General features: G+C 42.7%; 1 protein-coding gene across 1 annotated transcript in view; it reads right to left on the bottom strand.

Moving 5' to 3' along the window:
* Positions 1-14,303, bottom strand: part of col27a1a (collagen, type XXVII, alpha 1a) — a 65,224-nt gene that overhangs the window by 33,741 nt on the left and 17,180 nt on the right. The window contains exons 5-8 of the mRNA XM_053447742.1: positions 10,673-10,726; positions 8,564-8,617; positions 8,400-8,453; positions 1,443-1,487 (exon numbers count right to left, since the gene is read on the bottom strand). Of these exons, the coding sequence (XP_053303717.1) occupies positions 1,443-1,487; positions 8,400-8,453; positions 8,564-8,617; positions 10,673-10,726 (207 nt within the window). The remainder of the gene's footprint in view (positions 1-1,442; positions 1,488-8,399; positions 8,454-8,563; positions 8,618-10,672; positions 10,727-14,303) is intronic.

Raw genomic sequence — 14,303 nt, forward strand, 5'->3', positions numbered from 1 at the left:
CAGCAGGGAGGAGGAGGTATCTGTGCGACCCACAGTGTGTTACAGTATTAAAGAATCATCAACACTTTATGAACACCAGAAGGCCTCCGCTCTCAAGCGCTGGAGAGGCCCCGCTGCCAAACAGTTGTGCGTATTACTCAGTCATTGGGAGCTGTGGTGATTCAGACTCAGCGGCTCTGTGGGAAAGCGGGGGTTGTTTGAAGATGGACAAAGTAGGAGGACACAACGGTGCGAGAGGAAAAGCACTCCTTCTCCATGATGAGTGGTGGGGGAACTCCCTGCGCTGGTGACGTCACCCAGAGAACAGGGACTTGTTTTAAACTGTGTGGCAACGAGAGGAACGTTCTACTCTGCTTTCCATGACTAAGGCTTTTCCTTAATACCAACAGTAGTATTACTGAGCCTCGCTGAAAATAGCTCTGGACATGAGGCTGGATGCTCCATTCTTGAAATAGTCCTGTTGGACAGAGCCATTTCTCCTCCCAGCAGCAAATAAAAGAGTTCATTGAACTGATTCCCCCTATTTGAGGAGAGATGGATAGATGGAGGAGGGAAAAACTACAAGAGAAATGAAATGCACATCATAACATGAGTGTAAGACGCTGTGGGAGAGAAACTGATCATGGAATGACGGGTGGCAGGAACGAGCAGGAAAAGTCAGACAAAGGGAATCATTCTCCAAAGCTGCAGTGTAATGGGAGCGAGTATGTCACTGCTGGCCTAGTTGGCTTGTTCCTCTTTCTTTTCTCTCTATTTTCTCTCTGTTTGGCACCACTGACTGATATCCTGGAGAGCATCGCTGCAGTGCTGCGCTTTGGCCAGATGTCGGTCCATGCACACAAAAGTTAGAGGTTAAGTGACCTGGGAGTGGATGATGACTAATGCCTTAAAGAATGAGAAATGAGTAGTGACAGAATGAGGCATTAGTCATAGATAAGGGCCTCGATGGTGGACAACATGAAGAGAAAAACATCACTGAGGACTCATGAAGGAAAAAACATTAAGATCAGGTAAAGTTAAATACCTACATGCAAAGAAACAAGGAGCCATCTGGAGTTTTATATTCATATTTTTCAACTCTGCTATGGAGGTTATGTTTTCATTGGTGCTTGTTTGTTATTAACAGGATTACAATTTCCATTCAATGTTGTGGAAGGTTCGAGCATCAGTCAAAGAAGAACCCATTGAATTTTGGAGCCGATCCAAATAAACTTTCACTTTCTTTCATATATCAACATGCAGGGTTAAGCTTGATGGAGGTATGCACTCTCTGAGTGCCCCTTATTTTAGAATCACATCATCTAGGCAGGAGTTAAGGCAATGTTGTATATTTTCAAGTGAAGTTTTAAAATGAGTGTGAAAAAGAGCAGAAGCAAAAGAGAACAGCATTTAGTCTGAAAGCCATTGAAAACAGTATCTATGGAATGGATAAAGATACTTACAGATTCTCCAGGGAGTCCAGGTGGACCAGCGTAACCTCTCTGTCCCTGCAGAGACACACATGGGACATGTGAAGTGAGTTGAACGGCGAAGCAAACACACAAATAGACAAAACTCTGGAACAGTTCACAGATAAGGAAAAAATGACTGCCTTGATGTGGGGATGACAAGTGGAGTTTTGTGCAAAGTAAAAAAAAAAAGAAGCATGTTAACACTCACAGCACCAACAGACAAGTCCAGTGCCATATGCAAGGAATCAATCTGTTCTGCTGTCAAGGGATCAGACTTTCCACTAGCTGTGTTCTCAGAGAAATTGTGCTGTGGAGGCTGTGCCAGGATCGCGGCATGTTGAGGATATAAATGCCTTCCTGTGTGAGTCAGATAGCAGGTCTCTCCCTCTGCCTGCGCAGTAGACTACAACACCGAAGACAGCCTGACAAAGTACTTTTCCAAAGTTCTGCTGACTTCAGCAACTCATCCCACCAACCAAAAGAGGAAGAAAAACTAAATCAAAGGTGGCCACAGTTTGATAGATGGACAGAGCTACAGAGGAAAAAAGAAGAAAAGAAAGAGGGAGAAAAAAAGCAAAATAAAAACAGAAGGCCAAAGAAAGGACAGATTTCCTGTTTTCCTGTCCCATTTTCCTAAACCACAGCACCAATGCAAAGAGCCAAGACTCCTTGAGTTCCTGTAAACCATCCTTTAGCTCCGTCATCTGACTGCACAGCATTACTTTAAAATGCCATTGTCAGCTTTAGGCTCCACAGTCTGTACTTTCATTCCGTATTGCAACTGTGTCAACAATACATTTATTTTGCAATATTACAACTAAAAAAATTCAGTGTCAAATTAAGCTCTCTATATCTCAGAAATATCGAAGCAATCTTTTAGGTTACTTCTCCGCCTCGCTGTCACTTCACATCACGTGTTGCACATCACAAAAACACCAATCGCAGGAGATGATTGGAGCTGGGATGAAAATACATGAGAGACACACATAAACTAAACAGAGATGTCTCTAGGTGTTGAGAAAAGAGAACATGTGTGTGTGTGTGTGTGTGTGTGTGTGTGTGTGTGTGTGTGCTTTCCATATTTTTGGGACAGCCCAATTAATAACCAGTTCCGTGGCGATAACAGGGATGGATGCACTCTGCAGACACAAGGCGCCAGTTCCTGACCCCTTGAAAATGTCCTCTTTGAATTCACCAATTATGACAATGCCCTGTTAGTTGTTTATAATTTGCATTTGTGTCACCTACATGTGTCTGAATCTGAAAGTCCTCTGTTTATTTGAACATTCTTGACCTAACCATCTTTTAAGGAGACACAGTCACCTGACGCCTTTCTCATGGAATGCAAACACATGTGCGCATAAGCAAAGCCAGGCGGAGAAACACACACAAGCACACACACCCACACAAACACACATGTCCACACTCACCCACACACAAAGATGCATGTACACAGCCATCTTATTACTTGGCTTACTTATAGCACAAACATGTGTAGTGGCTTATGTTCCCTTATGTTCCCAAGCTGTGCTGTGAGGTCTAGAAAGCCACAAACACAGGCACATGCATACATTTGCGCGCACAGACACACTAAAACACACTTTCAACCACAGCTCGACCATCTCAGATCCTTATCTCGCTCATTATGAGCTTGCAAGTGAGAGCAGCCATTCCCTATAAGCCCGACTGTGTTTACAATGCCACTTACTTAATGATCATGTGTGTTCAATCAGATAAACCCACCAGAAAGGTTTCATTCACAGAAGCCTTCCTAGGAGCACCCTGCAAGCACCACTTCCACCGCATCCTAACCACTAACGCTGAGAACATTTTGGTTACAAAATAAAAGACATGTTGTGTTTGCCAATGATATACCACCCCTCTTACTCCATAATGTGCACCTTTAACTCTGTGGATCTTCATATGGGAAACCGGCATGACATCCAGTAACATCTGTGACAACACAAATGATGAGTATTCTTCCATTGTCTGCAGAAGTTTGCAACTCGCCTCATTAATCTCCGCTTTCTTCTTTCCACCTTTCTCTCTCCAAAATCACCCTACAGCATGGAGCCTGCATGATTGCCCAGACTAATGATTTGGCTCCATGCATGTGCTGCATGCACGGCAGAATATAAACCGTCCATGCGGATGTCTGGCAAGGGACAGACGAAACAAGCAAATGCACCAACCTCTACAAGCAATTGGGTTGAAGTGTAGCCCCTGTGGAAAAACATCCCTCAGCTCGTCCCCCAGTCTGAACCGCAATCTCAGCAGCGTGTTTACGTGCAAGCAGTTTTACTATTAAACCACTAGCATGGTGGAAAACGGAGCAACGATTCTTGTGAAACATGCGATGAAAATGATGGTTGATTTGAATTCTTCCATAATTACAAAGTGGATGTGAATGTGGATTTGTTAGTTTCAACAGTCAGCAGGAGCTAAATGGAGAGAGTTTGGTTTGGAGCGGTCTTCAGACAGAACAGGAGCTTCAGACAGATTAATGCTGGACTCTCTTGTTTAAATGAAGGAAATGAGTGTGATTAAAATCCTCTTTAGCCCTTGCATGGAAATTGCAGTGTGTGGTTCTACCTTGAAAGTCACAAGATGTTCATGTTAGGAGAATGATAATTAAAGGAATACTATCTAACCTACAGTGGAAATAGCCACTGAACAATCCACTGTGATGTTAAATTTACAGTATAATTACCTACAACAACATGTACATTTGACTTCATGCTATAAAGAGGCAATAAACAGTGGTCTCTGCACAATGTTGACCATACTAACCCTCACAAGTGTATGCACATACAGGAGTATATATGAAAAACACATGCACAAGCTTACTAACCACTGAGCCTACATGAACGTTTAGCTGAGACAACAATGTAATATTATATTTATACTCCATGTGAGAGAAATGTTCTAAACCAATTCTTGGCAAGCAATTTAATGAACATATTTCTCAAAACATATATATCTTAGATAAGGTACCCACTGATAATTCATGTCTTTAAATCTTTAAAATCTTTTCATTGTTGAAGCTGCACATTTCAAAGCTCGGATTACAAACCCTAAAAAGTCATGTAATACTGACACAAAGTATAATGAATAAAAACACAAACCTTTTTCAGACCTAAAATGTCTTCGTCATAATGGAAAGTTAATAAGCCAGCCCATTTACAGCTACATTAAAATGAGTCTTGAGTGATAGGATTGTGTTTCCTGATACATTTTGAACACATGAAAGTACAGGTGAAAATGTACCCAAGAGGCTTTGAGGAAGGATTACGATCTGATTGGCCAAACCACCTCTGGAAAGGTTGAAAGATGCAATGTGACCACATTGAACAAATGTGCAAATGCAGTTGCTTTGTGAACTTCATGGTTGAAAAAACACATTTGATTGTCTTTAACTATGGACGTTATTCACGATGCTTGTGAATGGAGTGAAGACGAAACCAATCCAAGTTAACACAATAACGCAGCTTCACATTTGGCACTCATCTTCTTCTATTCTCCTTTTCTACATTTCTCGTTGTTTGCTGGGTTTTTAGTACCTCTAATAACAAGCGGAGGATGTCGGATACCGTGTGGAATAAAAATCAGGTTATACAATATGTGTACAAGACACATTTTAATGCCAATGGTTTAGTTGGAGCCAAAACTTGTAAGAATGTGTGGTCAAAACCCTGTAACTGAAAGCTGGGTTACAGGGCTGTTAGACAGTATGTCATGGCTTTAGGGGAGAAGAAGCAGAGGTAGTGCGAAAGACAGACAAAGAAAAAAATGTATAGAAAAAGTGAGAAGAGACAGATCAACTGGCAGCAGGAATAGACACAGAAAATGGAAGGATGGAAGCAGTAAGGTGAGACATGTGGCTTGTAATGTGGCCTTGTAACTGAGGTCTGGCCTTGCGTGTGTGTCCCCTCTCCCTGACCCTGCCTACCATACTGAAAATCCATTCAGGGTCTGCTTGGTAGAACAAATGTTGTACAGAGCGGAACATGCTTGGCTTGTCTGTCGGTGTAAAATCACACTCAACTATCACACGTTCAAAGGACAACTGCTTTCTCCATTAAAGTTTTCCATGGAAAACTGGAAAGATCCAGCTAAATACCAGAATTCCCGGTCGAAGTATCAAGCTAAGGCTGATTTAGAGCCTGTATATGTGTGTGTGTGTGTGTATTTGGGTGAACGTGCGAGGGAGACAGGGAAGGTGAAAAGGAAAATACTGCGGAGAACAGAGGAAAAGCTGCTGTTCTCCCGTTTTCCTAAACCACAGCGTCAGAGCAACATGCCAAGCATGCGAGACGGAGCAAGTCAAACAGCTAGCGGGGTATGAAGAGGAAGAAACAGCACATGGGTGTTTCAGGGTGGCCTGCCACTGCTGTGTGTGTAATTGCACTGAAAGTAATCGTGGGCTTCCACTTAGCACTGATGTTGCACCAGGCCTCAGTGTCTCAGTGGAGAGACCAGCACCAGGGAACGCCTGGGACTTTCCACCTGAGCTGACCGACAAGGAACAGAACAAAGCCTGTTCGAGACACAGCCTGTGCTCCGACAACACAGTTCAGATGTTGACTCACACCTTGGTCATAGACCTGTGATGTGAAGGCTTGTTGGATCAAGATTCATTCAAAGCAAGGCTGTTAAATCTACATTGTTTAGTGCAGGATGGAAATTGGTTAATAAACCTCTTTGTTTGTGTACAGAAGGGAAGCGGACTCCTTGTGGTTAATTTAACAAGTTTCCTCTACAGTCATCAAACCTGCGGTTCATTGACCAGTACCTGAGGCATGCTCTCATGATGTCAGAGTGTGTGTTGATGAGGTTGCTACAGCAACGACTTCCCAGACACAAGAGTGTGAGGTCATTCAGATAGACGGCTGATGAGCCCTAATGCGGCTTTATTAAGACATCCGACTGAGCTCATTTCAATGTAGACTGGTACAGGCTGTAAGTGTAGCCTTTCCTACCTTTTTGATAATTTGTGACCAATCTCACATCAGGATTCAATCCTGGATCTATGCTCCCTCACCTGCAGCTCTGATTCACATGTCACATGTCTGACTTTCTGCTCGTCCCCATTTAGTTAGAAACGAATCCGTAAATGTTTTTCACCAACTTTTCATTTTCCATCCTGGCTGAGTGTGTGTGAAATAGAGAGACATACACATACACATGGACACACACACACACACACACACACACACACACACACACACACACACACACACACACACACACACATACAAAGAAACAGTGATTCCTAACAAAAGCCATATGCTAGGCTTGAGGCAGACGTCCAACTAGACTCAAGTACTTACATAGCGCTGCAGCTCTGGGACAACAGAGAATACAGAGGCACTTCTGCTGAGATGCATAAAATCTTCTTGCTTTATTTAATTACTCAACTAATTCTTTCTAGTTTGCTTGAAATATGTGCACGACTCCGTTCTATTCAGCACATAATGTATCTGACAACAGATCATGAGATCCTCTGCAACCATGAGATGTGTGTTTACATCAGAAAGTTTGGGAAAAGGTGAAACAGATGATGTTATTTCAGGTATGGGGAGCACACATGACATTTCATTTTTGGGGATTCTATCCCATGGTCTACTTCAGTGGTCAGATGTTCCTCCATAGCCAGATAGCTTCAACATACCTGTCATGTTGCATTTGTGTTCATTTAAACTGATTGAACTGGGTGTCATTTAACACTATTACTATTGCTACAGGACACAGAGTTCTCCCTTTTGGCTCCAACACATAATTCATACTTTTTGTTTTGTTTTTAGCAACAATGTTTGACCAATTTAATTTTCCCCACGACTTATTACACTTAACCATTAGCCTACTTTGTACTGTGTATTCCAATGAGCTACGCCACAATTTTTCAATACACCCTATGGCAACTGTTCAGTTTGTGTCCGTATGATCTGCACGTACACAATCATCGAGAAAGACAAACTCACAAACTCTCTTTCTCCTCTGGATTTACTCTTGGTCTGTTTTTCACTGCTGTCTAGGAGCTTGATCTGTCCCACTTCCCCCTCCTCACACTCATGAATCACTCAAATTGTGACTTAAGTAACATCTTAAAGACACTAGCTATGAGCATGAGAGCGTGTTTCCCCCGTCCTCTTTCCAATGATGAACAAAAACCTCCCCCTCGACAGATTTCCTGCCAATATTAGGACCCCTCTGTGCAGGATCCAGCAAACACAGATGGAAGAAATGGTGAACAGAGAACTGGGTTACACACACACACACACACACACACACACACACACACACACATAGATGAAAAAGCTAAACAAAGCAAAACAAAAAAGAGCAACAATGCAGAAACAATACAAGTCATAATTAAGGGTAATGAAATGACTCATTCTATCTCTGTTTGCCTGGGCTTTTCCACACAAATAACCTATTATATAACTATTAAAAGTTTTAGAAAAACCCCATGCTTACTCACAACATTAATGAGTTACTCTTATGTTCAACCTTTAAGAACATTTAATTTTCTTTTAAAGGTTCAGTGTGTAGAATCTAGTGGTGAAGTTGCCTGTTGCAGCTGAATACCCCTCCTCCCCCCGTCCCCTTCCAAACATGTAAGAGAAACGGTGGTAGCCTTCAGTTCATAAAAACTCAAAAGGTGTTTAGTTTGTCCAGGTTGGGCTACCGTAAGAAACATGACGGCGTCCGTAGAGAGGTACGGCTCCCAATAAAAATATAAGTATTTCAAAATAAAGGGCCCATTCTAGGGTAAAGAAAACAACAATTCGTACAATTTAGATGAAACACACACTAGTGAAAACATCACTAGGGGTTATTTTATTCAAATTGCTGCCAATAGATTTCTTTCACCTAAATCTTATACACTCAAGCTTTGAATTAGCATGGTGAAAGGTTCTTGGATCGACCTGAGCTATTCAGTCTTACCTTTCGGCCGTCCTGTCCAGTCAGTCCAACCGGGCCAATTATCCCTGAGTCTCCCTGGGACACGAAGCAGAATGTTAACTGGAAATACTGCAACACTGGCTGGTTGCACAAATACCAACCATAAATGGACAATGTGACATTTAAGAATCTGAGGGGCGTAATACCTTATCTCCTTTGGGTGCTGGACCAGGTGAGATGCCAGGGTCTCCTTTTCTCCCCTGAAAGACAAAAAACAACTCATTCATTGGTTTCCATCTCTCAGAGCAGCTGATGAAATCATTTTAACTAAATTACTTCACTCGCCAACACCTTTCATTTGGCCAGGCGAGAGGGTTTAGGTTCCAAAAGCTCTCATATTAGAGGAGACTGCAACTTATGAAAAACAAGAGGACTGAGTTATAATGTGACTGATGAATTCACAGAAAGATTCATAAAGATGCTTTTCTAAGCCACGGTGCATTATGTGGTCTCAGTGGCCCTCCAGTCACACACACCACGCCTCATTGTCAGCGGGAAACAATAACGGCGCCTCAGCACATCAAAGCCATGGATTGGAAACTACTTCGACTCTCCCTCTTTCCCCTCGGACCCCTGCTATTTACAACCTTGTTTCATTTATTAACGATGAAAGAGCGGAAGTTGCGGTGCAACCTGAGACATCAAACACCTCAAAATCATTCACTCAATGCACCTGCCAGTTAGAAGAGGCCTGGCCCTGTGGCACCATTCCCATTATAGGGATTCACTGAGGCAAGGTCTCGAAGCTCTTTTACTTTTTTCACTCCAGCGGAGCATGGCATATAACAAAGGTTCCCTGAAAAACTTCAACCAGGGAATTATAAAAGGTAATTTTCACCTTTAGGGAGTAGTCTTGGGAAACGTGCCTATTCAGCTTTGAATAATGACTGGGAAAAGCTAAATCAAACACTAGTAAAATTTAAGAAAAAACACTTACTAGTGCCTATAAAGGCCAACAATTACTTTGTTAAGGAGTAGTTTGTTCCTAGGGCCTCCAGGAAGCTGCTCCTATAGCCAAGAAATAGTCCCATAACCCCACATAAAGCCACAAATGATCAAATTTACTCGCTTCTGTGCAATTAAACAAATACAATCTTAATTAATGAGCTTGAAATGCACTTGAAGGTGACCTTTATTATATTGGGATAGAACCACACTACACTGTATTCGTCTGTTTTCAGTTTAAGCTATACCACCACAGCTACAGATTTGACCATATACCTTATTAAAGATTACTAGATAGATTTACCATACCAAAGAAGAAATAAAAGAAATGAAATAAGTGTATTTTTCAAAATGAATGTCCTCAGCAGTTTTCGCTTTCCAAAAGTCAAAATCTATGCCAAGAACCTAACATGCCCAGACACTGGCTGGGGCCACAGATAATCTTTGTTTAAACTTTCTGGAGAGATTATAGCAGATAAGGGTAAGAATTAGGGGCCGTAATGAATGGAAGTATTTTGGGAAAAGTGAGGAATGTAATTCAAAAAACAGAGGGGGAGAAGAGAAGGAAGGATATAAATTACAGCAGTGAGACAACAATAAACACAGGCCCTGACCTGGGGAGTTCAGGGGTTTAAAGATGGGGGTGGACCATGTGTAACCATAGTTGTCATTTATATAATTCAGGTAGTGCTCCTCACTATGTCGTCTGAGCACATATGTATAATGCCATAAGTAAAAGCTGTTTGCAGACAGTACATCAGTGAGGAAAATCAGAAGAGGAACGTAGACCGGATACCTCATGTTCAAACATTATAATCAGGAAGATTTATTTGGCGTTCTAACTTTTAGAGTTGTAATGACTTTTCTCTGAGCTCTGATAAATCACCTCAACTCCCTGGATGTCTAACTACCTTTCTGTGCTCTCTGGGCTCAGGTTGTAGTGCTAGCACATAGACTTGTATTCATTTTAGTCCAAAACATCAAATACACACACATTAGAGCAACGCTGAAAAACCTTAAGCAACATAGAATAAAATGGGAATCCTGATATGGACCCCTACAGCACAAATTATGAAGTGATCTCCTCAGTACTTGGTATTGTTGTGTTTGTTATGTCACAAACTCCAGGTGTAGCTGCACTTCTTCTGCCATAAAACTCCACTACCCTTGTTGCTCTTTATGGAGCGTAATTAGCAGAAGAGGTGAGTACATAATAGTTTCATGTGGAAAAATCCACATGAACAAAGCTGCTGGGCTTTTTGCAAAACAAAGGGACAGACTTATTTGTGATCAGACTTATAGACAGATACCTTGAGCCCAGGTGGACCAGTTCGGCCAGGGTTACCATGGGGACCAGGATCGCCCTACGGAAAAAGCCAGAAAGAGGGAAAAAATAATCAAACACCTATCAGTCTTCATGTAGAGATATGGCTGATGCAGACTGGGGGTTTGCTACTGTGAATAAAAGCAGAGAAAGGGGGGCACAGACTGTCTGGAAAACCTCAGCCTGCGTGCTTCTTTAACCTATTTTCCTATACATCAACTCTCTCTCTTTGTGTGTGTGTGTGTGTGTGTGTGTGTGTGAGTCAAGTTGGGGGTAGAGGCTTATGGAAAATGGGGCTCTGTGGAGCTGTTCCACCATATGGATGTGGTTTCCCTGCTCGTTGTTGCCTCACACTCCTCATCACACCCCCCCTCCACACACACACACACACAGGCGCACACAAACACACATTTGCCTAGCCTCTTAATGAGTAATGCAGATCACCCTGTATCATAACATTTTGAATTCCTCCGCCGGTGTGTATTTCTGTCTGCATTGGCTGTTGCTGACTAAAAGCACACTACTGTGTGTCTGAAAGCAAACAAAGTGAAATCTACAGTAGCAGGACAGTGTTAATGTGAACCATCCCGCCCAGCAGCCCCCCGCCGGTAAGGTTTAGCCCAAAATCTTTAAAAGCCAGAGAATAACTCTACACAAAATGTTCTTTGGTTTACGCAAGCGTTGTAAAAACAAGATGATTTGTTACCCCATCCCCTTCATCCATCTATCCATCTATCCGTCTCTTTCTCTGATTGACTTTTTCGGACTTTTTTCCTGCGGTTCTCTGACCTAGCTCCTGCCCTCCACGTGGAGTGGCACCCTTGGGCCCCTAACTCACCCCCCACCACCGGCGTACTAGGTCAAGGGTCAAACGAGTCAGAGAGAGCGGAAAAAACCCCACAACTGCTTTAAGAGCTGGGTCAGCGAGTTCCACTGAGGTGAGTCAAAACAAATCAGGAAGCCATTATGTTAGCGATCTGCTCACCAGCATCAAAAAGCAACATCATAAAGGACGTCCAGACAGGCAGGGGCAAAAAGAGTGATCAGGGGATTCAGGCTGGGTCATACAACTAGACAAAAAAAAGCTCTTTGAACAAAGCTGAAAAGCAGACATACTGGTCGGGTGCAGACATGACAACATAAATGCTTCCCTCCTGTCAGAGGGTGCTTTCATGACAGTCACGTCTGATTCACTTGAGAGGCGGCACCTCATGAATGAGCCGGACATAAGTCAGCCGGCACTGTTATCTCTGATGAGTGAGTCAAAGAACGCTCAGGATTTCACATATATTCTGAAAACCTGATTTGTGTTTCTAACTTGTTCTGTTGTAAACAGAACATATTTCCATTCCAAGGATTCTCAGGATTTACAGATCTCCCCCCCCCCCCCCCCCCCCCCCCACACACACACCCTCTTCTCTCTTTCATTTTCGGTTTGTACACAGCTGGCGTTCCCTCGAGAGCTGCCGTGACCAGACAGTGTTAAGCGGCGCTGTTGTGCCTTAAATAAACTAAAACAAACTAGACATGTTTGAATTACATGCTTCAAAATTAACCCTGTGGTTCACCGCAGCATGGGCAGTGTAGCGGTAGGCACAGGCTGGCACCGACATTCGGCCCTTGCGCCCTCGCCTCCATGTTGTGGCCCTTCCTACTCGCAACAGGTGTCTAATTAGAGAAGGGCAGGGTGGGGTGCACACAAGCTGAGGGCTATCAAATGAAAAAACCCACCAGGCTCTGAGTAGCAATGCAGGGCGTTACTGTGGTTCCTGTGGTAATACTACTTCTCACTCTGTGCACCCATTCTAAGTTGAGACCAAATTGTCATCATTTAAACAAATGGCAGCTCCTAATGTTTCGAGTTATGGTGAGTGTGCGTGCTGCCCTCTCTGAGGCGTATAAATACCTTTGCTTGAATCTGCAAAATTTTACATCAACACCATATGTGCAGCTTAAAGCCAAGACATATTTTAAATATACATGATGCATTTTAAATCTTGATGCATGATATAACAGCAAAGTTTAGGTTCCCACAAAGAATACTTTAGGTGAGCCCATTTAATGGGCCACGTTGTAAACATTGTCTGACTTTCAACACTGGCTCGTAACAGTTTAAATGTATATACAGTCACCGTATTAAAGATAAAAGAGAGTCTGTGTGATGCTGTGCCAAATTAGACCCGAAAGGGCAATGTCTGGCTAACTAACATTAGATCAAGAGAGCATGTGAAACTGCTGGACGTCTTCATAATTAAAGATCCCAGTCAGCACACATCATATACCCATGCATATACACACACAAGCACACACTTTGCCTCAGACGATTCAGGAAAATATTTCACTATGCCCTTAAGTCCCAAGAGCACACAATGAAAAGAGCAGCTCACAGCGACATGAATTATAACAGAAGCAGACATGGCAAAGGCATTACAATGCTGGTCAAACGCCAAACATTTAGATTTATTTGCTTCAAGAGCCAAAGTTTTCCAAGTTAAACGCACCATGCACGCAGTGACCAGTGCACGTCAGGAAGGAAATCGTAAGAAATCCAAAATGATTATTTAAGGTATTTTTCAACAATAACAGTAATAACTCATAATGGCTGTGACCACTTCTTAAAATTACAACGGAAGTTTAGCGCTAAAGCCTTATGCCAAACTTTTAAAATCTGCTACTAAAATGTATTGAAGCATCCAAAGCTAGAATTGGATGTATGGTGTGTGCTTTTTACTGTCCTGGAGCCAATTACAGTAATGTTCCATATACACAGTTTACACTAGGGATTAGATGGGCCCTTAAAAAGCTGATCCGTCACCTGGTGTTACCAGCACACTGAAACACTCTGCCCTAACAACTTAACTCATTTCAAAGTCATTTGTAGTAATATCTTTCAAGGCTACTATACAAAATCTGAATTCTTTGTTAGCTTTACGTGCAGGTGAAGCAATGTGATTTTTTTTCTGTGACAGGGCAATGATTTGAAGGGAGAGCATGAGGAAAGATGGGTGACAGAGATTTTTTTCCACCCAGACAAAGACCCTATTGACCCGGCAGGTTCCAGACGGTGAGCTACATGCAGCCATTCCCCGGATAGATGCAGGATTGTGTGCCAGCGGTGCATCCACCCTGCTTTCCTATAACACCCTTCTACCACCGCCGCCACCATACACCTACAAACAGACTCGAAAGAGCTCGCCCCGACAGGCGGAGGCTCCTGTGCAGACAGAGGTTGCCACGGCGACAGCGTCTCACACTCATATGTGCGGGAGCAGAGGTCAGGGTTCATTGGTGGTACTCGGTTGGGCTCAATGGTGCTCTGTGTGTCATCATAGAGACTTCCAGTAATCCGGTGCTACGGAAGGTCATGTAAAAAAAAAAAAAACTACAAAAACCTGGCTGTGCTGCAAACTGCCGTCTCTTTAGCAAAGACCTACAGGACAGGAATTTATTTTGTTTTAGATAGAAGAAGATGCTTATAATCATCTCATGCTATACCATAACATAAGATGTGGAGTTATTAATTACAGCAATCATCAAGGGAATTTCCTTTCTCAAATTGAAACCAAACCCTTATTGTTTGAAGAGCATGTGTTATTGAGTCCATGCCTGCAAGTGTG

This window comes from Pleuronectes platessa, chromosome 19 (genome assembly GCF_947347685.1).
Source record: "Pleuronectes platessa chromosome 19, fPlePla1.1, whole genome shotgun sequence".
In the NCBI taxonomy this organism is placed as follows: Eukaryota; Metazoa; Chordata; class Actinopteri; order Pleuronectiformes; family Pleuronectidae; genus Pleuronectes; species Pleuronectes platessa.